Raw genomic sequence first — 25,953 nt, forward strand, 5'->3', positions numbered from 1 at the left:
ACATTTTTGAAAGTTTTGAGCCTGTTTTTCAGTTGAAAAAAAGGTTGCCTCAGAATGACACACCTTAATGTATATGTATAATAAGGAAGTTGTTAATATTGACTGTTTGAGGATATATTTTATGCGAAAAAGATCTATTTGGAATACTCCAGTCCGAATATACATATGTTTCTTACTTAAGGATAATATTTTCAATAATATTCAATATTTAATTCATAACCACTATTTATATGTACGGTAGAGTAGAAGTAAGATATATGCTATATTAGTAGGGTAACAGCAGCAGAGGAAATCCAAAAAAGTACCATTTTTTTATATTACTAATAGCGCGATTCTGTAAGCAGTCTCTAGTCACTATTTGTGACATTTTGAGGTAAAGTCTCAATTTGTGACTAGTTACTATTTACTAAACAGACTCCAGCGTTAGTCTCAAAATATTGACTCAAATTTGTATACTGATAGTTAGCAGGTTAAAAATTAATCAATTTTACATAAATTTCGTAAATATTATGAAACAAAGTCAACACATATTTTTATTTTTATTGGTAATTATGTTTTTTGACTATGTTATAGAAAATTGAATACTTGTTATAGACATACTTATTCTCATTCAAGTGTAAAAACTTTTCTGAATATGTAATGTAATGTAATGTAATAGATTTTGTGATTATAACTTACAGAATATCAAAATCGTCTCAAGCCGCAAAAATTGTCTCTAATTTAAAATCTCAAATTTGGAGACTTGTGACTGTATCACAGCACAAAATCGGACGGTAAGACTATATTGCATTTTAATAATATTTTAGAAACCAAATGAAATAAAATTAAAACTCGACTGCTGGTGTCTGTTCAATAAAATTTGCCTGAACTTATATTTGGCTTTGACAACAAGAATTCATTTGGATATTCTTTTGTTAATTAGGCTGTTCACGATAAGGTGGTTATCGGGTTATGTGATTATTAGATTAAAAATAACCTCTATGCTCCGTGAGCACCCTATGTTGTATGGTTATTTGCTTATTTTTACACAAACAGCTGTTCATTGTTTACAATTTTAGTTCAATGAAATTCCAAATTATAAAATGCCTAAACAAAGTTTAAAAAGCAAAATAATCGAATTTAAAATAAGTTCTGCTATTCAGGAAATGGACTTTATTGAAGGTATTTGCTTATTAAATAATCCGAATTTAAAGGGTTTAAAAAATGCTTTGTATAAAATTTGCTGATTGTAAACAAAAAACAGCTGTTAATAGCAGGTTTTCCAATAAGAAAATCTAAATGGAAATGCCATTCGCTTAGTTTTATTTATTTTTTGTACTGCCATTTAGTAAAATTCCAACGACTTTCTAACACTGGAAATAAGCAAACAACCACATAATCTGTAAACAAGGGCCTAGGTTGGTCAACTTTGGTTATTTTGTCATAACGCATTTTGTTGTTGTTTACTTAATCACATAACCACATAACCCGATAACCACCTTATCGTGAACAGCCTAAATGAAATATATATCTTCAAATCGTGCATTGCTGTACAAAATTTACCTGAAAATATTCGTTGGCTTCTTTATTGTCCTTAAGAAAAGCCTGTGCTAAGGGCTCGGCTGCACAATATTTTACGTGTTTGTCGAAATCTCTTTCAAGTCTAAGAAATGTTTTAGCTGTCATATTAGGTTGCTCTGAGTAATATTTAAGCCCTTCAATTAAAATCCTTGAAAATATGAATCATATTTAAAACCGTAATTTATGGTATTTAATTTCCATTCTTACATATTATGAAATTCAGCAATTTGTTCAAAATTTGAAAAAATGATGTCCTTACTATCGCGAACAATGCGTGGAGCAGCAATTTTGTCAACGGCCTTGATATAACGATCAACAATATTTTGTAGGTCTCTAGAAAACTCTTCTTCCGTTTCAATTAGTTCTCTTACAGTTGCTCTAAAAAATGACAAACAATAAAATTTTACTTTAATAAATATACGTACATATGTAAGTATCATTTGTATATGATCTTTAATACTATGCTCGAACCGACAATGAAAACATGTTTTCGTGGGATAAACTGGTTTTCCCCCTAAAACTTATGTTTTCGTCCATGTAAAATCTGTCAAACGAAAACACATTGAAAACCAGTTTTCGCTGAAAACTCATTGAAAACTTATATTCCACTCATTATAATCGGTGCCTGCTCTAGTTTAATCGATTTTATTGGAATACATATTTTGCCGGTCCTAAATTGTCACTTGATATTTGTTTACATTCCATATACAAATACAGCTGTCACTTGATATTCTAATATTAGGGGGATTCTCTTGCTCTTGCAAAACCCTTGCACGGTGCACGAATTGCAGAATTTTCCCTTTGGTGCAACGGCACAACAACAAACACACACAGAAAATTATTTGCAATGGCTGTAAAATATGTCAGACCAAAACCCATGTTTAATATCGTGCCGTCATATATCACTAGATTCTACAACGGGTGCTCTCTTGGCCTTGCATATTTCGGGATAGGATTTTTGCATTTTGTGTCATCGTGCAATCTTGCAAGAGCAAGAGAATCCTCCTATTGATAGTTGTCAGTGAAAACTCATCGAAAACATACGTTGTATCGACTTAGATTCCACAACTCACAAGTGTGTTTTCAAAATGTTTTCGATGTCGGTCCGAAGATAGTATAACATGTTGAAACATATGCCGATATACATATATGTTTCGATAATTTTGGACATCGGATAATAGTACAGTTTAAATGTAGTTCCGTGTATATTTAAATGTGAAAATGTTAAAAATAAATTTTCGATAATAGTAAAAAGTGTTAATATATGTGTTTCGATAGTAGTTTTCGATACATCAACATTTTAATAAAATAAATTATTTTAAAGTAACGACTTATAATTTATGATAGATATAAAAAGGAAAAAAATCGAGGTATTAAAAATTAAACGTGTTTATTAAAATAAAAGTGATATTTTTGGAACTTTTTGCACTATTATTACTATTATATATATTTGATGATTATATTTAACACAAGTATACACTCAGCGAAAAAAAACCCACGCAGTCGAAAATTTTCTAATATTCCTATTTTGAACTGTCACTGTTTGCTCAAAATTCACTATTTGTCTTATTTAGCTGTTTTGTCATGTGACTACATTATTTTACCTTTATTTTTAAAACCGTTAGCGTCCGCACGTGTTTATTACAGAATTTGCGGTTTTTTCTTTTGGATCAGTTGTGAAAACAAGTTAAGTTGAACATGGTGGTGTCAACAAAAAAGAAAGCAGAAATCGTAACCTTATATAAAATAAATTATCCAAAGGTCAAAAAGCTCGTGAAATAGGCATAAGAGATTGGAACGTGCGTATTATAATTAAAAATTATACGTATTTTAATTGAATAGGTCGAAAAAAGGGCAGTGGACGTCTGAAAACAGTAAAACCTCGACAAAAACGACAAATTAAACGGATGTGCATTAATGATCGCTCTCAACATGCTGGAACAATCAATGCAACATTATACGAAACCACTGGGGTAAAAATAACTACAAGTTCTATACAAAATTTGCTGAATAATCTTGGACTCCGAGCGCGACGTCCAGCCAAAAAGCCACTTCACATTACACGAATGAAGAAATACCGACTAGAGTGGGCAAAATTACATAAAACTTGGACTACATCAGATTGGGGAAATGTTATTTTTTCCGATGAGTCGAAATTTAATTTGTTGGAACCCGACGGAAATGCCACAGTGCGTCGTAGGAAAGGGGAGCGTTTTTTGGAAAACTGTGTTTGGCTCACCGTAAAGCATTCGCCGTATTTAATGGTGTAGGGAGCTGTAACCAAGTTTGGGTTTGGGCCGCTAATTATTCTAAAAAGATCTGTGAATGCCAAAATATAAATTGGAATTTTGAGAGAAGGAGTTTTGTGAACTATTGAACAGCTGTCCGAACACGCCCAAAAAGTTTATTTTCAGGATATTTCAGCCCCTTGTCATAGAGCCAAAGCGGTAACCAAAGCACAAAAATATTGAAATAGATTTTTCACTAATTTATTACAAACAATTACAGGTTACAAAACAAAAAGATTTTTATGGAATGGGGACTCTCACGTGGCCGGGAAACAGTTCAGACCTCAATCCAATTGAGAACTGCTAGCATTATTTGGGCAAAATGGTGGACAAAATGATAAGAGAAAAAGCGTCCAAAAAGTCTAAAAGAAATAGAAAACATTGTTGAAGCTGTGTGGAATGAATAAATTAATTAAAATTATCTTCAACGCTTTGCCTAAACAAATAGCCGAGGTTATTAGGAGGAGGGGGTGTTCTACAAAATACTAAGAATTTTTTTATACAAAATATGTTATTTTGATTCGTTATGTATTCTAATGCAAAATAAAAATCATATAAAACATAAAATATGTAAATAACTTGTTTAAAAATTACATTATTGTTCATAACAAAATTTACTTCTGTGGTTTGTTATGTGTGTGTTTTTACATTTTTATCTATAACAAGTGTTAAACTATAAGTTTTTTATATAAAAATGCTTGAAACATAAACTAAATAAAAGTGGTTGACCCTCAAAGAAAAATGTTTATATTAGAATAATATGAATCCAAGTTTTGCGCTATATAAAAGCACTCTGTAGAGTGTGTGGGTTTTTTTTTCGCTGAGTGTATTATGGTATATTATTTTTTTCTGTAATATGCGTGAATATTAGCTCAAACGTTTAGGTGTTTTTGAAGAACTCGATGACACATTTTTACGTGTGAGCGGTACATTTCCAAAGAAATGCGCAAAAAATTTCGTCCGAAAGCCGTTCTGGACACTAATTTAATTATTGATCCAATATTTAACATTTCAAATTCTTAGTAGTGGCAAGGCCGCGCAAATAGGTAGGATCTGACAGTAAGGACAGATAGAAAAAATATTTTGGGAAGATAATAGGAATTTAAAAATAAAATTGGATGAAAAAGAACAGGAGAGTAGGAATTTAAAAGCTCAGTTGGTCCAAAGGACAACTGAATTAAAAAGATGTAGGGAATTGTCACGAAGTAGTTTATTTAGAGAAAAGTCAGATCCTCTTGATATATTGGATTGTCAAAAAAGTCTTGCGGTATTTTCGCTAGTTGGCGCTGAAAGCGCGTAGTTCTAGTTTTATTCGTCGCATCGGGTCATGCTATACCTTTTTGGAAAGCTCATTTCACGCGCTAACACGTGTTTGATTGATTGTCGTTTCTTTTAAGTCGTTCGTGAGTTATAGCATCGCAAACATGGAGCAAAATAAAGAGAAAATACGGCATATTTTACAGTACTACTACGATAAAGGCAAAAAAGCATCTCAAGCCGCCAATAAAATGTGTGCAGTTTATGGTCCCGATACAGTTTCCATTTCCACCGAAAGATTTTTTTGTCGACCCAATATTATAGTTTGCAGAAAAGTTCCTCCTCAGTTATATACTTGTATTGGGAGTAGTTTTTAAATAGTCATCGCCAAAATCACGGTCGGCGATATGATAGTTTTTTTTTAAACCATAGCTTTGGGCGTATTTTTTTTGTCGCCAATAGCTTACCGCTACCTTAAGCACCAACTTAGTGTTCCCTCGGAAACTTAAAATTAAGCACTGTATTAAAAGACGCGTGTGTGGTATTTGCGGAACCAATAATTTTGTTTCGGAAAATACCTAGAGCGATGTAATATTTTTCGGAATCCTCCGAGTAGTAATTAATGGCGAATTCAGCTGCAGTTCGCCAAGCGGGATAAAAAACAGAATGTCCACTATTTAATGATGAATTTGTTGTTTCGAAGTCCGTCGGGATTCCTTATGCTCTTATTTGTGGGTGTCTGGTAATTTAGAATTTCTAATTTCTTTTGCAGGTCCTTGGGACTTCAGAATTCCTATGTTCTTTTTGCAAGTCCTTGGCTTTTGAGTTGGGCGCCAGTTAAACATTATTTCTTCTTCTTAATTGGCGAAGCCACCGCTTACGCGATTATAGCCGAGTTAACAACCGCGCGTCAGTCGTTTCTTCTTTGCGCTAGGTGGCGCCAATTGGATATTCCAAGCGAAGCCAGGTCCTTCTCCACTTGGTCCTTCCAACGGAGTGGAGGTCTTCCTCTTCCTCTGCTTCTTCCGGTGGGTACTTCGTCGAATACTTTCAGAGCTGGAGTGTTTTCGTCCATTTGGACGACATGACCTCGTCGTATATTTCATACAGCTCATCGTTCCATCGAATGCGATATTCACCGTGGCCAACGCGCATAGGACCATAAATCTTTCGCAGAACTTTTCTCTCGAAAACACGCGACGTTTACGCATCAGATGTTGTCATCATCCACGCCATCCATATAGCAGGACAGGAATAATTAGGGACTTATAGAGTTTGGTTTTTGTTTGTCGAGAGAGGACTTTACTTCTCAATTGCCTACTCAGTCCGAAGTAGCACTGACATTGTTGGTGGTGTTTACGCTAGTTCCAAGATTTATTATCTACAACTTTAAAGTTATAACTGTCGACAGTGACGTGAGTGCCAAGTCGCGAGTGCGACGACTGTTTGTTTCATGACAAGAAATATTTCGTCTTGCCCTCGTTCACTGCCAGACCTATTTTTTTTGCTTCCTTGTTCAGTCTGGAGAAAGCAGAACTAACGGCGCGGGTGTTGAGACCGATGATATCAATATCATCGACATATTTAGTTCTGCAGCTCGAACTATTTTCTCCAGAAGCAGGTTGAAAAAGTCGCACGATAGGGAATCGCCTTGTCTGAATCCTCGTTTGGTATCGAACGGCTCGGAGAGGTCCTTCACGATTCTGACGGAGCTTTTGGTATTATTTTTGCGGAGATACCAAATTCAGACATCGCGGCATAGAGATAGCTCCTTTTCGTGCTGTCGAAAGCAGTGTGTCGATTCTCCTTTCACGGGTCTTTTCCAAAATTTATTATTTTATTTAAAAACTTTATTTGTGATGTTAATAGTTTCACGTTTACATTACATCTGTCTTAGCTAAGCTAAAGCCCAAACATATACGAGTGCTTGTCCAGCAGCAACAATTTACTTGTGGCTCCCTTTACCAAAGGTAAAATATCGTTGTTGCTATGCGATCTTACTCTTCAGGTGATCTTACTGTGAGCAGCTTTATCATTGCAATTACAACTTCTGAAGGTACCGTAACACTTCAATGGTTTATCCAGCACCTTCCGAATATCACCCATCAAAGAGTTAAACTATTGATGTGCGCTCTTATTAGTGCTAATAATGATAAGAGTATTGATATGCAAATGAACGTAGTTAGAATTCCAGCATAAAAAGCACAGCATGAACGTGCGTAGTATTCAAAGCTATTTATGTTATGTTAGTTGTGCAATTCCTTTTATGCTAGTTGTTGGCTTAACTAAGGTTAACTTTTATAAGGTTGTCAAATATCTCTCTTCCGCTTTTGTGCTTTTATTCAATGCTTTATAAAAAGTGTTGCAGTTATCGGATTTAGTTCAAATATGCGTCGTTTCGTTCGATAATCTGTTTTCCCTTCTAGTTCTGGACAGCAACTTCATAATACCCCCCTCGTACAAGCCCCCCTCCTTATTTGCGAAGAACTTGGTCAGCCACTTTTCACAAGCCTCTTTTGAGTTCAACAGGGAACAGGTGCCACTCACTTGGTGCTATGTCCGGGCTATATGTGCTGTGATAAAACCTCCCATCCGAATTCCCGTAGCTTCTGACGAGTCATCAACGAAGTCTGTGGTCTGGCGTTGTCCTGGTGGAACACCACACCCTTCCTGTTGGCCAATTATGGACGCTTCTGGTCGATCGCCTGCTTCGAGCGGTCCATTTGTTCGCAATAGATGGTCGCATTAAGCGTCTGGCTACATGAGAGCAGCTCATAGTGGATGATTCCCTTCTGATCCCACCAAACACACAGCAAAACCTTCCTGGCCGTCAATCCCGGCTTTGCCATTGTTTGGGATTATTCACAGGCCTTCGACAACGACCGTTTTCACTTGATATTGTCGTATGTGATCCATTTTTCATCTTCTGTCACCACCCGCTTCAAAAATGGGTCTAGTTCGTTCCATTTCAGCTGCATATCGCAGGCATTGATTCGATCCAGTTTTTTGCGTCAAATCATGCGGTACCCAAACATCAAGCTTTTTTGTTATCCAGCCTTCTGCAGATGGTTTAAAATGGTTTGGTGACTAACTGCCATCTTTTGGGCGATGTCACGAGATGCCACATGCCGATCTAACTCGATGTTTTTCATGATTTGATCGGTAATCGTCGTCACAGGACTTCCGCCTGATTTATCCATGGTGTCGTTTTCACCCGCTCTGAATCGTCGAAACATTCCTCCGCAGTTCGAAGTGATAGAGTGCCATCCCCCAAAACACTATTAATCTCACGGAACGTTCCTCTAGCGAATTCGCCTTTAAGGTAGGAAAACTTAAATAGCGCGAATTTCGACGTTAGTGAACTCCATTTTTATACGTATACTAGAGGACCCGCCCAAGCTCAAACCGATCCAGACGTGGTAAGTGTGTTTACAAATTTTTATATTAAAAACTAGAGGACCCGCCTACGTTTTACTGTGGCTGATACATAGGTAGGACTACTAATACCATCTATATGATTTATATTAGTTAGATTATAAACATCAAGCTACCTGGCTGTCTCCGAATCGAAAAATCACCAACCCGATCGATCATGTTGTGATAGACGGAATACACGTCTCCAGTGTTTTAGATGTGCGTGCGCTCCGAGGTCCTAACATCGACTCGGACCACTGCCCTGTTGCAGCCAAGATCCGCACCCGACTCTGTGCAGCAGAAAAACGCACGCCAACACACACACAAGGAAGGTTTGACGTCGAGAAGTTTCAATCATAAACAGACAGCCGAACGATTTTTACTCCACTTCCACTACTGCTCTCTGAGAACACTTTTCAGCAACTCGGTATAAGGAAACTGTGGGCTCAAGTTCCTTACGTAGAGATGTAACCGAAACCATTGGTTTTCGGAAAATTCAAAAGAACAGCTGGTACGATGAGGACTGCCGTGTCGCAGTGGAGAGAAATTAGACTGCCTACCTCGCAACGTTCCAATCGATCGCAATACCTGCGGGATGGGATAGATACCGAGAGTTGAAAAGGGAAGCGAGACGCATTTGCAGACAGAAAGAGAAAGAGGCCGATGCGTGAGTATGAAGAGCTTGACAAGCTGGTCGACAGGGGTGATGCTCGCAAGTTCTATGAAAAAATGCGATGACTTACAGAAGGTTTCAAGACCGGAGCATACTCCTGTAGAACCCCCAAGGGTGATCTAGCCACCGATGCCCAGAGCATACTTAGATTATGGAGGGAACACTTCTCCAGCCTGCTGAATGGCAGTGAACACATAGCACCAGGAGAAGGCGAACCCGATACCCCAATCGATGACGATGGAGCAGACGTTCCATTGCCCGACCATGACGAAGTTCGAATAGCAGTTGCCCGCCTGAAGAACAACAAAGCGGCAGGGGCAGACGGATTGCCGGCCGAGCTATTCAAACACGGCGGCGAAGAACTGATGCATCATGCATCAGCTTCTTTGCAAAATATGGTCGGATGAGAGCATGCCCAACGATTGGAATTTAAGTGTGCTATGCCCAATCCATAAAAAAGGAGACCCCACAATCTGCGCCAACTACCGTGGGATTAGCCTCCTCAAACATCGCGTACAAGGTTCTATTTAGAGTATTGTGTGAAAGATAAAAGCCCATTGCAACAAACTGATTGGACCTTATCAGTGTGGCTTCAGACCTGGAAAATCAACAACCGACCAGATATTCACCATGCGCCAAATCTTGGAAAAGACCCGTGAAAGGAGAATCGACACTCACCACCTATTCGTCGATTTCAAAGCTGCTTTCGACAGAACGAAAAGGAGCTGCCTTTATGCCGCAATGTCTGAATTTGGTATCCCCGCAAAACTGATACGGCTGTGTAAACTGACGTTGAGCGGGACCAAAAGCTTCGTCAGGATCGGGAAGGACCTCTCCGAGCCGTTCGATACCAAACGAGGTTTCAGACAAGCCGACTCCCTATCGTGCGACCTTTTTCAATCTGCTGCTGGAGAAAAATTATAGAGCTGCAGAACTGAACCGAGCAGGTACAATCTTTATAAGAGTGTACAGCTGCTGGCGTATGCCGATGATATTGATATCATCGGTCTCAACACCCGCGCCGTTAGTTCTGCTTTCTCCAGACTGAACAAGGAAGCAACGCAAATGGGTCTGGCAGTGAAGGAGGGCAAGGCGAAATATCTCCTGTCATCAAACAAACAGTCGTCGCACTCGCGACTTGGCTCTCACGTTACTGTTGACAGTCATAACTTTGAAGTTGTAGATAATTTCGTCTATTTAGGAACCAGGATTAACACCACCAACAATGTCGGCCTGGAAATCCAACGCAGGATTACTCTTGCCAACAAGTGTTACTTCGGACTGAGTAGGCAATTGAAAAGTAAAGGTCCTCTCTCGACGAACAAAAGCCAAACTCTATAAGTCGCTCATAATTCCCGTCCTGCTATATGGGGCAGAGCCTTGGACGATGACAACAACCGATGAGTCGACGTTGCGAGTTTTCGAGAGAAAAGTTCTGCGGAAGATTTATGGTCCTTTGCGCGTTGGCCACGGCGAATACCGCATCCGATGGAACGATGAGCTGTACGAGATATACGACGACATCGACATAGTTCAGCGAATTAAAAGACAGCGGCTACGCTGGCTAGGTCATGTTGTCCGGATGGATGAAAACACTCCAGCTCTGAAAGTATTCGACGCAGTACCCGCCGCGGGAAGCAGAGGAAGAGGAAGACCTCCACTCCGGTGGAAGGACCAAGTGGAGAAGGACCTGGCCTCGCTTGGAATATCCAATTGGCGCCACGTAGCGAAGATAAGAAACGATTGGCGCGCTGTTGTTGACTCGGCTATAATCGCGTAAAGCGGTGTCTACGCCAGTAAAGAAGAAGAAGAAGATTATAAATATTATTTAAGGAATAATCGCATTTTTGGTGAACCAACTTGTGTTAGTTTACAAAAAAATGAATCATAAAGAATTTCGTGCGTTAAGAAAGAATTGGTTTTTGGGGTAAAAATACTATTGAATTTGGGCATCAGTGAAATCAATGGAGTCCAATCGACTGTCAGCCTAGTGGACTACATATGTATTAAGAAACGGTTCTCAAGCGTGGAAAGACAAAAAAATCGGCTGGCAAGATTATGGCATCAGTCTTTTGGGATGTTCGTGGTATATTATTCATCGAATGATAAATGAGCCAGTTTTAATTCATTGCATTGTGTATTTGATTGCAGTTATATTCTACCATTCCTAATATTAAGCAGTTTTATAATTTTTTAGGAAGGATCAGTTTGAAATTGTACGCATATATGTATTCAGCGATCTCGTTTAAATATTACATTACATGTGCAATGCTTCGAAAAGATTTCTGTATATCTCAAATTTTAATAGACCTTCTTATCAACACTTCAGTTATGCCATTATTTTTTTATGCCAGACCTTTTGCAATTGTAAATTGCCTGTCAAGATACCCCCTCCAATAGTTAGCAGGTATGAAAAAAATGTTATAGCTACCCATAGATGTATTGAATGACCCAATTTATTACATAAGAACGAACAACTCTGTCCAATATGAAAACTTGATCTACAGATGTCGCCCTTTACTTCGGCATCGTTTTGTTTAATGCACGTTTACGCCAATTTAAGGTTTGAATATTGGATACTGCGATGGCAGCGCCATCCATCGGGCCGGGGCCCGAAATATGGTTATCTGTAGTACTAGATTCCAGCATAAGAAGATACATCAAGCTACCTGGCTGTCTCCGGATCGAAAAACTATCAACCAGATCGATCATGTTGTGATAGACGGAAGACACGTCTCCAGTGTTTTAGATGTGCGTGCGCTCCGAGGTCCTAACATCGACTCGGACCACTATATTGTTGCAGCCAAAATTCGCACCCGCCTCTGTGCAGCAAAAAACGCACGCCAACAAACACAAGGAAGGTTCGACGTCGAGAAGCTGCAATCACAACAGACAGCCGAAAGATTTTCTGCTCGGCTTGCACTCCTGCTCTCTGAGAGCACTCGTCAACAACTCGGTATAAGGGAACTGTGGGATGGCATTTCAAACTCCGTACGTACAGCTGCAACCGAAACCATTGGTTTTCGGAAAGTGCAAAAGAACAGCTGGTACGACGAGGAGTGCCGTGTCGCAGCGGAGAGAAAACAGGCTGCCTACCTCGCAACGTTACGATCGACCACAACACGTGCGGGATGGGATAGATACCGAGAGTTGAAGAGGGAAGCGAGACGCATTTGCAGACAGAAGAAGAAAGAGGCCGAAATGCGTGAGTACGAACAGCTTAATAAGCTGGCCGACAGGGGTAATGCTCGAAAATTCTACGAAAAAATGAGGCGGCTTAAAGAAGGTTTCAAGACCGGAGCATACTCCTGTAGAACCCCCAAAGGTGATCTTGCCACCGATGCCCAGAGCATACTTAAATTATGGAGGGAACACTTCTCCAGCCTGCTGAATGGCAGTGAACTCATAACACCAGGAGAAGGCGAACCCGATTCCCCAATCGATGACGATGGAGCAGACGATCCATTACCCGGCCATGAAGAAGTTCGAATAGCAGTTGCTCGCCTGAAGAACAACAAAGCGGCAGGAGCCGACGGATTGCCGGCCGAGCGAAGAACTGATAAGGAGCATGCATCAGCTTCATTGTAAAATATGGTCGGATGAAAGCATGCCCAACGATTGGAATTAAAGTGTGCTATGCCCAATCCATAAAAAAGGAGACCCCACAATCTGCGCCAACTACCGTGGGATAAGCCTCCTCAACATCGCGTACAAGGTTCTATCGAGCGTATTGTGTGAAAGATTAAAGCTCACCGTCAACAAACTGATTGGACCTTATCAGTGTGGCTTCAGACCTGGTAAATCAACAACGGACCAGATATTCACCATGCGCCAAATCTTGGAAAAGACCCGTGAAAGGAGAATCGACACTCACCACCTACTCGTCGATTTCAAAACTGCTTTCGACAGCACGAAAAGGAGCTGCCTTTATGCCGCGATGTCTGAATTTGGTATCCCCGCAAAACTAATACGGCTGTGTAAACTGACGTTGAGCAACACGAAAAGCTCCGTCAGGATCGGGAAGGACCTCTCCGAGCCGTTCGATACCAAACGAGGTTTCAGACAAGGCGACTCCCTATCGTGCGACTTTTTCAATCTGCTGCTGGAGAAAATTATTAGAGCTGCAGAACTGAATCGAGCAGGTACAATCTTTCATAAGAGTGTACAGCTGCTGGCGTATGCCGATGATATTGATATCATCGGTCTCAACACCCGCGCCGTTAGTTCTGCTTTCTCCAGGCTGAACAAGGAAGCAACGCAAATGGGTCTGGCAGTGAACGAGGGCAAGACGAAATATCTCCTGTCATCAAACAAACAGTTGACAGTCATAACTTTGAAGTTGTAGATAATTTCGTCTATCTTGGAACCAGCATTAACACCACCAACAATGTCAGCCTGGAAATCCAACGCAGGATTACTCTTGCCAACAGGTGCTACTTCGGACTGAGTAGGCAATTGAAAAGTAAAGTCCTCTCTCGACGAACAAAAACCAAACTCTATAAGTCGCTCATAATTCCCGTCCTGCTATATGGTGCAGAGGCTTGGACGATGACAACAACCGATGAGTCGACGTTGCGAGTTTTCGAGAGAAAAGTTCTGCGAAAGATTTATGGTCCTTTGCGCGTTGGCCACGGCAAATATCGCATGCGATGGAACGATGAGCTGTACGAGATATACGACGACATTGACATAGTTCAGCGAATGAAAAGACAGCGGCTACGCTGGCTAGGTCATGTTGTCCGGATGGATGAAAACACTCCAACTCTGAAAGTATTCGACGCAGTACCCGCCGCAGGAAGCAGAGGAAGAGGAAGACCTCCACTCCGGTGGAAGGACCAAGTGGAGAAGGACCTGGCCTCACTTGGAATATCCAATTGGCGCCACGTAGCGAAGAGAAGAAACGACTGGCGCGCTGTTCTTGACTCGGCTATAATCGCGTAAGCGGTGTCTACGCCAGTAAAGAAGAAGAAGAAGAATTACTTACAAATGAAAAATTAATGTAAAAAAACATTTTCCAGTGGACCAAATTGTAAATCTAAGCCATTCTCGAATCTTCTTGAAATACACACAAAATTTCATCAAAATCGGTTCATCTGTTTAGGAGCAGTTCAAATGCATGCAGAAGATTTATATATATAAAGATAACTGTTGAACGCAATATCCAAACTAATCATGCATACCGTCATTTTTTAGGTTATGTCAAGATCTTGCCAGATACGGGCTCTGTAGTGCTTGATACATAGGAGCGAAATTCAAAAGACAAAAAGGCGGATATTTTGCAACTTAATATATTAAAACAATGTCACCATCCCCAATTTCAAAAGCAGTGCAACCGATGAACCCAATAAAAAAGGTGCGTGGAGTCCCTACGCGCGGATGAAGTTATACTTCTTAGTGATATTCAGAAATGCATATCATTTTGTATGAAAGAAAACTAGAAAACTTAAATTCACATTTTATAAATTTATTATGCACATAAAATGAAGAATAAAGCAAAGTCTAAATGAATGAATTTTGACTCAGAAAGTAGTTCCGTCTCTTCGTTGCGGAAGAGAATATGCAGCGTAATCATCTCTCTTTTGTTCTTCGCCAATTTGGCTGCCGGATTGACTTGTGAAGATCAATTTTTTGTTGGTGACATATTCATATGTGTACGCATATGTATGTTTGTATGCTTGTGATTTATTTGTTCGGCAATGTATGCAAATATATGTACATATAAGTATATATGAATGTATGAACATGCAAGTCAATGCGCGCACATGCGTATACATACACTCATATGAGCATGTGCAGATACACAAGATAGGATAGAAGATGTATGCCTTTTAACATCGTATACTATACAAATAAATATTTTTCTTACTAATAGAAATTAAAATAAAGAAAAATATTTATTTTTATAGTATACGATGTTAAAAGCAAAAAATTAAAAATTTATTCTGTCGGGATTCGAACCTGGGACCTGTGTTAGCATCTTGACCTTCCAAGCGCTTACCACCAACACCACCATTGACAATTAGGTTGCCCTGACTTAAGTATGATTTGGTTATGAATGCAAGAAACATACGATGGTTCTAATAATTTTGTTTAAGTATAGAAATATACATACTTTGTAGAACATTTGCTTTCGCAATAAATTTATCACAGCAATACATATGCATAATATGTATATACATATACATAACATTGCTGTGATGCCCTGAGAAGTATAGTCTTAATAAATTTATTATTAATTTTTTGCTTACTAATTAGAAATTAAATTTATCACAGCAATATTATGTATATGTTTATGTATATTGCTGTGATAAATTTATTTTCTATTAGTAAGAAAAAAATATTTATTAGTATAGATTTCCAAAAGCACAGAAATGATTCTGTGAATTTATTCATTAAAATCGCCACTCAGAAGTCATTTTATCCCTTGTAAGCGAGCGATTTTCTTAAATCTCACGCTCCCAGATAAAACCATATACCTCGTCCTCGTGGGTCAGTTTCAAAAACCACAGAAATGATTCTGTGTGATTCTGAAAGGCCAACGCAGAGTATTTCAACCAAAACATACGTAAAATAGTTGAGAATTCGCAGAAATGAAAGACAAACGAAAGAAAAAGAAGTATAACTTCAATAATGCACAAGCATACAAACATACATATGCGCACACATGTGAATATGTCACCAACTAAAAATTGAAACATTGTTCTACAAAAACAACAACAGCATAAGCATGGAACATTGTGTTGTGTTGTTGTGTCGGCCGAGCTGTGCCGAAAGAAACGAACAAACGATCGCCGATTGTCATAGCTTCGCTTGCTGCTCGCACATCTTCGCAGACAAGGTTGCGTTACATTCATATGGATGGAGCGAGGTTGCGCAACTTTGCGTTACTTTTATATGGAAGGTTGCGCAACCAGAATCTATCGCAACCTTTTCCGGCGTCGTATAAGAAGTATAACTTCAAAAATAAAGCTATTGCAGGTTGTATCTCTCCTGAAAACTCTTTACTCTGGCATTTTGTGATTTGAAATCAATGTTAGAAGATATCAAAATTGTGACAGATTTGCCCGTAACATTTGGCGGAAGCGATTCTCATCCATTGAAGTCAGAATATCTTCACGCCAATGGTTTTGTTTTAAATTTACCACTCCCTGTATAGCTGACTAGCTATTACAAACGACGAATAAAATATAACAACGCTTCGTGTGAAGCAAAAACAACGGTAATAAAAAGTAGTTACACACATTTTTAGTACTTCAAAAGCTGGTTTAATATATGTGCACAGAAAAGTTAACTACAGGGGCGAAAATCGGTATATTTCGTAGATGAAGCCTAGGCGAAAATATGAATAAAGATTGTGACACAAAAACATAATATTTTACGGGACATGTGTATGTTTACTAAAATGATTCATAAATATGCAAATCAAAAAAAGTCTTAAACTTATTGAGATATTTAAAATATTTTCTGATTTATGGGTACTATATATTTGGAATATGTTCCTTATAAGTATGAGGGAAAGTACAAGCAAATTGCACAATTTTTTTTGTATTACTGTACTGTACAATCAAACTTTTATTTTATAGTGTAGTCAATAAAAATTTTGAATCCGTCAAATAAGAATGTTATAAGAGCACTTGCACCGCACATTAAAGTTAAGTGAAAGAACTTCTTAAAGTCAATATCAAATGAACAAGATAGTAACAAAGATATAAGTACGCATTTACGTAGAATTTAAGTGACATATTTTTAGAAATGTGAATTGAATAAAGTGTAGAAAACACAAAATGCTAACAACATAAAACAATTTCTTCAAAAATGTTGATGAAATACACTCAGATGAAATAATTAACTGATACACCCCAACGTTCCAATACATTTACTTCCAATGCCTACTGTTCCATGCCACTTGACATGGATACTTGACAAATGTATACTTACAACCTTCGAAAATTTTCGTCCTCTCCTTTATTACCGAAGGCAGATACGGAATCATTGGAAAAATCCAATATATTGGTAGGAATCCATCCTTCTTTGCAATTTTCAGTTGAACCAAATAATCTCACATACCACCTATGAAATAATCACTTTTACATATTTGGTCACTTATAATATAATTAAAATAGTATAGTATGTACCTCAAGTTAAGCTCTGGTTTAAAGTCACGTAATTTCTCTCTGAAATTTATACATTTTGTATTATTTAATATCTCATAATTTTTCATGTACCTCGAAAACGTATCGCCATTAGTTGTTTTTAAAATTTCCACTAGATCTCCTCTCGATAAGGATATTGAATCGGGTGAGTCCGCCAAAAATTCTTGATTTATTACTAGAATGTTGTCAATCTAAAATAAATTAAATTTTAATAAAAATGCTGTTCGTTTTCCAGTTTTCTAATTCACGTATACAAATTATTTATTTATCTCATTTGAATTCACACTAATTGGATAGTGTCAAACCTCAGAAAAATGTATCCTATACATATATGTATAAAATTACATACATATGTGCCCGCATAAGGTCCGGACCACAACACGAAAAAACTTAAAAATTTATAGTCGCGTAGAAGGTTCTAACGGACGCCGACGCCTTTTTTGCAAAATCACCGTCGAGTTTGCAATATAAGCACTATATGTATATAATACAGGGCAAAAGCTTTTATCATTTTATATTAAAAGTCAAAATATGTAATTAATATATCGTCCCCTCAATATAACAATAGCGTATGTGCTCATACGCCATTATATTTTAATTGCATACTTAGAATCTCCATCATTGATTCTATGTCTGGTCAAAATTTCGCCAAATTCTACTTCCACAAAGTGGGTCAAAATGTCATTGGAAAAAATGGTGTATAATTTCATGTTCAAAAATTTCCTTCAATAAGTGTATACCCAGTGTAACTTGGAAAAATTACTTCTATATTTCATTAGTTTTGAAAGTACTTATTGGCTATGGAAGATGAAAGTGATTACTTCGTAAATTGATGGTATGCCAATGAAGAAAAGGTTTATAAATTTAATTCAACCTCGCTACTAAGCCGCTTACGATTTCAGCAAATTGTATGCTTGTACAAATTTCTGTTGTTGTATTTGATATGTTGAATTTTTTCAAGAAGTAACGGCATTTTTTGGTAAACGTTCTCGTCCATGAACATTTGTCACTTTAAAGAAGAATTTTGTTTGTGGGTGTTGCAAATAAATTAAGCAATAAATATAAAGTGCATAGAAATGAAAATGGAGATACATATATGTACATATATACACCAGAGACCTGCATTGAGTATGATCGATCCGGTTTGATCAGCCTCGCTCAAAACGGTCACAACTCAGCACAGCGGTTCGCAACAAAATTGTTCGATCGAGTTTCGTGCTCAAAACGAAGGAGTTCGATCAGTTGATTGGATTGCTCTGCTTACTGATTGAAACTGATTGGTTGGTTCCGGTATGATGATTGGAAATGATTGTACAGAAAAAGACGATCAAGTCCAACGATGCACGAAAACTCAGACATCGATCAAGTTGCGTTTGAATTGATTGTGATTAGACCAATCAGATCGAGAATTGCCCTGCGAATATGTATATACATACATAGTTTGTATGTACATATTTGTGTGTTTTAACGGAAACAAGTTGCGATGCATAAAATTAACCAAAACATTACTGCATATATTTCTTCATTTTTAACGCTTAAAACTAAAATTCAATTAATGCTTAAAATTAATAAACAATGGTAATGCTTAGGGAACACAAATTTCTAATTTTAATCACTTCTTCATTGAGATCCACAAAAACTTAAAATTAAAAAAAGGTTTATTTTTTGGTTTCAATCTTAATCGCTAAAACTTTTATAAAATGAATTAAAAAAAAATAAGCTTTCAACTGAACATGGTCCGAGCCTATTTCTTTTTTCAGTTATAATATTTCAAGCTAAAGAAAAAGAACGCTCAGCGACTGCGCTGCTGGCAGGAACCAACCGGTATGACCAAACGGTATGATTGGGATCGATCGGAATGCAAGCAGCATTCTCGAACATTCTTTGCTGCTCACACAAGGCTTTCGATCGAGAAAAATCATGACGAAACAAGCAACAGTGATTGAAACTGATTGTTCGCTTCGAGCACGCTCGCTTACGATCATTCATTTTTGTGGAAGCAAAGTTTTCCGTCACAAAAAAATCTGAGTTAATGATCGGGTATGATTGAAAAAATTGTGATCGTTGCAGCTCTCTGATATACACATATAGTTATCAAGGTAAGTACTAACATCAAATTTTATTAATCATTACATTTTATTAAATGTGTTATATACATGTACATATCGTCATACTAATAATATTATCAGATGAAACGCGGTTTCGGCAAACGTCATATACATAAAAAGATTAGCAGCTGCGCATTTAGCTAGAATGCAACTACAAAATATGCAAGCAGAATCTACAAGCAATGATATATTTATGGAAAACATTTCCAATGAAAACGAAATATTTATGGAAGACATTTCCAATGAAATTGATGATAGTAAGTTAAACTCAACATAAATAATCTTTTTTTTAATTACCACGTGTTTGTTGTTTTCTAGATAATCCAAATTAATCTAACTTAAAAAAAAAAATGATTTAAGATATAAACTGAAAAAGTGGTACTTTGAGTACAGCCCAAGTAGAAATTCAGTAAACTCATTATTATCAATTTTGCAAGATGAAAGCTTAGATGTCCCATGGTCTAATAGGATAAAACGAAAAAATTATTGTAAAAAGCGTTCATCCTGGTGAACATTTCCATATAGGCATTAGCTATCATTTACAAAAAATTTCTGATAGGATTAAAAACATATCTGAAATAGTGATAGATATAGGCATTGATGGTCTTCCTTTATTTAAAAGTTCCAAAAGGTCGCTATGGCCAATATTAGGCTCTATAGAAAATATGCAAGAAAAATATGTATTTTTAATAGGAGCGTTTATCGGTGGCTCTAAACCTGTAAGTGTAGATCAATACCTACATGATTTTAATAATGATTTAAAAAAATTATGCAAGAAGGAGTTCTCATCAATAAACAACCTATAGCTGTAAAGATAAGAGCATTTATTTGTGACGCCCCTGCAAGAGCTTACGTTACAGGGGTTGTAGGTCACAATGCTCATTATGGTTGCCACAAATGCACACAGAAAGGGAAAACAATTGAACATGTTGTGGTTTATAGCACAAAAAGGTGCGATGAAAGGACGGATTTAGATTTTAAAAATCGTGTGCACCAAGAACATCATAATAACATGTTTAAAAATATTCCTTCAGAACTCGAAAAGCTTGGAATAAAAATGGTATCGCAGTTTCCTCTAGATCCCATGCATTTATTGGATCTAGGAGTAACAAAAAAAAAATGCTGATATGCATTATAAACCGTAAAACAAATAATTTCAAATTTCAAAAAAAGATAAAGAACTGATTTCAAAACGGTTACTTGCTTTGGGTACTTTTATGCCAAAAGAATTTTCAAGAAAACCAAGAAGCCTCGATGAATTAAAATTCTCGAAGGCAACTGAGTTTAGGCAGTTTCTTTTGTATACTGGCCCTATTGTTTTGAAAGGCATTATTAGTGATAAGCCTTACAGTTATTTTTTAATTTTGCATTGCGCCTATCGTTTGTTATGTTCTAAAAAAAGCTATTTTGATAACTTGGATGTAAGCGACCAGCTATTAAAGAAATTTGTAATTCTGTTTCCCCAGCTCTACTCTGAGAAGGCAGTTACTTATAATGTACATAATTTGCTGCATTTACCGCAGTGCATAAGAGAAATAGGGTTTATCATGGACTTTACTACATACAAGTTTGAGAATTTCATGCAAGACATAAAAAACAAAATTAAATGCCCAACAAGAGTTCTTCAACAGCTTAATAATTTATTTGTAAATGAAGTAGTAGTGTCATCAAAAAGTCCAGTGGTTGGTTTTAAAACAAATCGTTTGGGAGAAATAGTTTCATTTGAAAGCCATTTTTTTTATCATCAATTCAACCCAATTACTGCTGTATAACTCCTTGCATTCCCTTCAAAATTAAGAAATTTAAGCAAATAGATGATGAGAAATATATAGTGGGCAATAGAGTTTTGAACTTTGATAATTTTTTCACGCAACCAGTCCAATCTTTGTCAGCATTAGGAATAGTAATAGTGAGTAAAGATATAACGGGTGATTTTTTTGAGGTTAGGATTTTCATGCATTAGTATTTGACAGATCACGTGGGATTTCAGACATGGTGTCAAAAAAGAAAGATGCTCAGTATGCTTTGACATTTCATCATGAATAGACTTACTAACGAGCAACGCTTGCAAATCATTGAATTTTATTACCAAAATCAGTTGGCAGAAAATCCGCTTTTTTATCGACAAATTTTGTTCAGCGATGAGGCTCATTTCTGGTTGAATGGCTACGTAAATAAGCAAAATTGCCGCATTTGGGGTGAAGAGCAACCAGAAGCCGTTCAAGAACTGCCCATGCATCCCGAAAAATGCACTGTTTGGTGTGGTTTGTACGCTGGTGGAATCATTGGACCGTATTTTTTCAAAGATGCTGTTGGACGCAACGTTACGGTGAATGGCGATCGCTATCGTTCGATGCTAACAAACTTTTTGTTGCCAAAAATGGAAGAACTGAACTTGGTTGACATGTGGTTTCAACAAGATGGCGCTACATGCCACACAGCTCGCGATTCTATGGCCATTTTGAGGGAAAACTTCGGACAACAATTCATCTCAAGAAATGGACCCGTAAGTTGGCCACCAAGATCATGCGATTTAACGCCTTTAGACTATTTTTTGTGGGGCTACGTCAAGTCTAAAGTCTACAGAAATAAGCCAGCAACTATTCCAGCTTTGGAAGACAACATTTCCGAAGAAATTCGGGCTATTCCGGCCGAAATGCTCGAAAAAGTTGCCCAAAATTGGACTTTCCGAATGGACCACCTAAGACGCAGCCGCGGTCAACATTTAAATGAAATTATCTTCAAAAAGTAAATGTCATGAACCAATCTAACGTTTCAAATAAAGAACCGATGAGATTTTGCAAATTTTATGCGTTTTTTTTTTTAAAAAAAGTTATCAAGCTCTTAAAAAATCACCCTTTACATATGTATGTTCTGATTTAGAAATATTCAAAATAAGTGATATAAATGATAAATATACAGCTTTGCCTTATGGAGAACAAATCGTCATGATGCCCATTCTTCATAACGTCATCTGGTAATATTTTTATAAATTTTAGATATCTAATAATTTTATATGTTTTAAATGAAAATTGTTACACCTTTGTTTAATTGCAGATGTTTTTATTTAAGTCGCAAATCCCCGATTCTGATTTCTTTATCGCTTCTAGCGAGTTTACCAATATAAATACAACGAATAACACTAAATTAGAAGGTAATGTCATTAACAAAGTTCATAATTTCAATGTTTTTAATCAAAATGTTTGTGTTTATTAGAAAAACTTGTTATCATTATAGCCAACCAAAACATCATAAAGAGACAACAAGCAGAAACGTTGGCGATGTTTAAGCAGCTATTTGAAAAAGATGTAGGCTCCTATGGAACGAGAAGTGTGTTCCCGTTGTCCAACTTGGAAGCATTAAAAAAACTGAATGCAGATATAGTGGCAGGTTCCAGTGCAGACTATGTAAGTTGTCTATATGTATAATCCCTTAAGTTTCACTATTTGACTAATAAATATTATACCTATTTTTCTATAGATAAAAATCATTAAAAATATAATAGGCAAAACGGGGATTATTAAATCTATTGAGGGTATTTTCGAAAGGAGTCTTATTGTTCAGTTGAACTACGATGGCATTCATTCCAAATACTCCTTAAAGGAATGCAAGGGGTTAATCGACTGCTTGTTTGGTAAATAATTTTAGAAAGAAAAAATATATACATATTTTCTAAAATTTTTTATGATTTCAGAGGCATCAATGAAAGAAGGATAGCTTTAAAACTGGCGAAAAATTGTAATTTTAAAACAAACTCCGTATTAAAATCTAAAAAATAAAATATTTAAATAAAATTAATGGTGTCCACTGTTTCTGCTATTGGTAGGTTTATAGTAAGTAGTTACTAGTATGTAATAGAAAAAATAGTTTGAAGGAAAGTACTTCGAAATATACGAAATACTGGGTTTATAGTAAGTAGTTACCGAATTAATAAAATATTGGTGTGGGGAAAGTACTTCGAAGCACACGAAATATTAGGTTTATAGTAACTACCTACTGAATTAATCAAAATTAGGTGTGGGGAAAGTACTTTCCGTCATATGAATTCGTAAGCGAAGTGGAGGTTCTTCGCTCCAATGACATTGATCAGAAAAACGAAATTTGATAGTATTATTGTAGGAAAGTAACTCTACTTATTTTTTCAGTAGGAAGTATTCAATTCTTTCCTACTTCCAAGTCCCACTGGGTAAGCTCATATATAAGCTCATGTGCGCTATTTTTTATATTGCCACTGCAAAGTTGTTAAAATAATACTAGTGTATGCGCATTATACTCCATTTTAGCCTGTAGAAATAAATACAATTTATCAAAACTTTAACTCATAAAATAGCTTATAATAATATACACTATTGTTTGAGAAATAGTTTTATTCCGACCATTTCTATACTCAGAAGCTGTTTTATTTTCAATACAAATTCGAAAGTTTTAAATATTGTAGTCATTTGAAATTTCAACTTGGGATGGAGACTTGAAAGTAATTGATATTGGAGGAACGCGAAAAACAAAAGAGGTGTTCAACTTTTCGTTTACTGGCAAATACAATAAAGAGCTGCCAATTTGTAATCGAAAGCTGCATGATCTTCAAAATTTGTGCAAAAAGAGTGTAATTCCTCGTGGCTCGCAGTCATTTTTTTTTAACTTACGAGGTGGAAACAAGCGAAATTGTTTAGATGAGCCAGATGTAGCAGAGGAAGAGAATGAAGACGAATGAATTTCTAGTTATTTTTGATTTACGCAATGTATACCTTCATTTGTCATAATTTTTTGTTTATAATAACCCAAATTGGAAAGTAATGAATAAATGCCACTGAATTAACAAAACTATGAATTAATTACTGTTTTATAATGTTACAATTGATATTTTTGAGATCAAATATTTTAGTAAAAATACCGTAAAATTATTGAATAAAACAGCGTATACCATACAAAATAAAATAGTGTATCAGATACATCATACGAATTCCTTAAAAAATAAAATGGCCTATATGGGGGACTTGCGCTTTGAATAACATAATTATGGTCTTAAAGGATGCGTAGAATAAAAAAACTTGGTAAATTTAAAGACAAGAAACGGTATAATGTACTCATCGAAAAATCCACTATGAAGATTTTTTATTTACCGCGATATTGAGGTTTTAATAGACATCTGATTTGACAAAAACTTTAAACTCGATTTTCTCAGAGCAAAAAAAAAAATGATACGCTATTGTTATATTGAGGGGACGATATGTACATACATACATGTATGTACATATGTATAAAGAAAAAACATTTTTTTGTTCAAATCATAATCATGTAAAAGTCATTTGAATATTTTTTTATAATACTATAAAAAACAACAAAATGACATCACCCAGCTACTGCCAGAGTACAGTATTTTTTAATTTCATACATACATACATGTGTATCTTCGACAACAATGCAATACGAGTATACTTGTAGATATGATACCAGTCCAAGCGAGCTGAGAAATTGCAGTGAATGATCTTTTAAAATCAAATCACCCTAGTGGCAATGCGAGAAACGGAGCTGCAGTTCTTATGAAATCAGGTATTTCTTACACGGGACTGGAACCTTGGGTACAGGTAACAATGGTCGTCTTGCCCAGCCTTCATGGAAATTTAACGATAGCCGCCTTATATTTTCCTCCGCGACACAATCCGTCGCCAAGTATGTGTAAATTATGAACCAGTTTGGTAATAAATTTATTGCTGGTGGGGATTAAATGCCTCAAACAGTGGGGTTCATCGCTCTCAAATCATCGGTCTCAAAGGTTGAATTTGGAACAAAGGTTTGATCTGTCAGTCGGCCGATGAACCAATTTATTTGCCATCCTATCTAACGAAAATTCTGGACGTTCTTGATTTTACTGTTTCGAAAGGTTTTAATTTAAGGTACATACGCTCTACCATCTGTTCGGATCTCCTATCTGATCACAGCGCAGTTCTGCTCGAAATAAATAGCCCGGTATTCGCAATGAATGAACCGAAAATTTGGCAAATATTTTAAATTATCGCAAATTCCACACACTTCCAAAACACTCCCAAAGAGTTTAGTGACGGATCTGCAATGCGGCAGTCAGCAATTTTTTGGATGTTGTGAAGTGTGCTGAGCTTATTTTAATTCTTAAACAATTGAACCATGTAATAGGGTAAAAGGCTTTACTGCTGATGCTATGGAAATAATAAATACTGCTCTGCTGTGTTCCTGTGCTGAGAAAAAACGACTGGCGCGCAGCTGTTAACACGGTTATAACCGAGTAATTGATGTCTACGCCAGTAAAGTGAAAGATAGCATCCATTTGGTATAATCCTTACACTAAATCAATTGTCATGAAGTATAAACATCTACCTAACTGGTCTAGTATCTCGTCAATATTTGTCATTCACAGTGATGCTATGTAACTTGTGACAATCTACAATAAGTCTCCATTTCCCTTTACCTGAAGCATCGAGCTATTTAGGCACTACCCAAGTCGGTGCAGATTAAGTAGAATTTAT

General features: G+C 36.8%; 3 protein-coding genes and 1 pseudogene across 16 annotated transcripts in view; 2 read left to right on the forward strand and 2 right to left on the reverse strand.

Annotated features, from left to right (window-relative positions):
* LOC125777180 (uncharacterized) overlaps window positions 1-23,213 on the forward strand; it is a 36,860-nt gene extending 13,647 nt beyond the window's left edge. The window contains exons 1-5 of one of the 3 annotated variants that reach the window (XM_049451452.1): window positions 19,308-19,444; window positions 22,511-22,607; window positions 22,670-22,860; window positions 22,934-23,087; window positions 23,148-23,213. In XM_049451452.1, coding sequence (XP_049307409.1) covers window positions 22,511-22,607; window positions 22,670-22,860; window positions 22,934-23,087; window positions 23,148-23,170 — 465 coding nt within the window. In that variant the 5' untranslated portion in view covers window positions 19,308-19,444 and the 3' untranslated portion in view covers window positions 23,171-23,213. Of the gene's footprint in view, window positions 1-19,307; window positions 19,445-22,510; window positions 22,608-22,669; window positions 22,861-22,933; window positions 23,088-23,147 lie in introns of those variants that run through there. The other 2 variants (XM_049451453.1, XM_049451451.1) reach the window with 2 other exon arrangements.
* Window positions 1-25,953, reverse strand: part of LOC105228775 (obscurin) — a 369,554-nt gene that overhangs the window by 313,696 nt on the left and 29,905 nt on the right. For all 10 annotated transcript variants that reach the window (XM_049451168.1, XM_049451169.1, XM_049451171.1 and 7 more), the window contains 5 exons: window positions 17,418-17,536; window positions 17,328-17,366; window positions 17,131-17,262; window positions 1,768-1,938; window positions 1,543-1,708 (listed from right to left, as the gene is read on the reverse strand). In XM_049451168.1, the coding sequence (XP_049307125.1) occupies window positions 1,543-1,708; window positions 1,768-1,938; window positions 17,131-17,262; window positions 17,328-17,366; window positions 17,418-17,536 (627 nt within the window). The remainder of the gene's footprint in view (window positions 1-1,542; window positions 1,709-1,767; window positions 1,939-17,130; window positions 17,263-17,327; window positions 17,367-17,417; window positions 17,537-25,953) is intronic.
* Window positions 1-25,953, forward strand: part of LOC125777195 (uncharacterized) — a 282,927-nt gene that overhangs the window by 103,427 nt on the left and 153,547 nt on the right. The gene's annotated exons all lie outside the window — the stretch shown is intronic.
* Window positions 15,593-15,722, reverse strand: LOC125777929 (small nucleolar RNA U3; annotated as a pseudogene).

This window comes from Bactrocera dorsalis, chromosome 3 (genome assembly GCF_023373825.1).
Source record: "Bactrocera dorsalis isolate Fly_Bdor chromosome 3, ASM2337382v1, whole genome shotgun sequence".
NCBI lineage: Eukaryota > Metazoa > Arthropoda > Insecta > Diptera > Tephritidae > Bactrocera > Bactrocera dorsalis.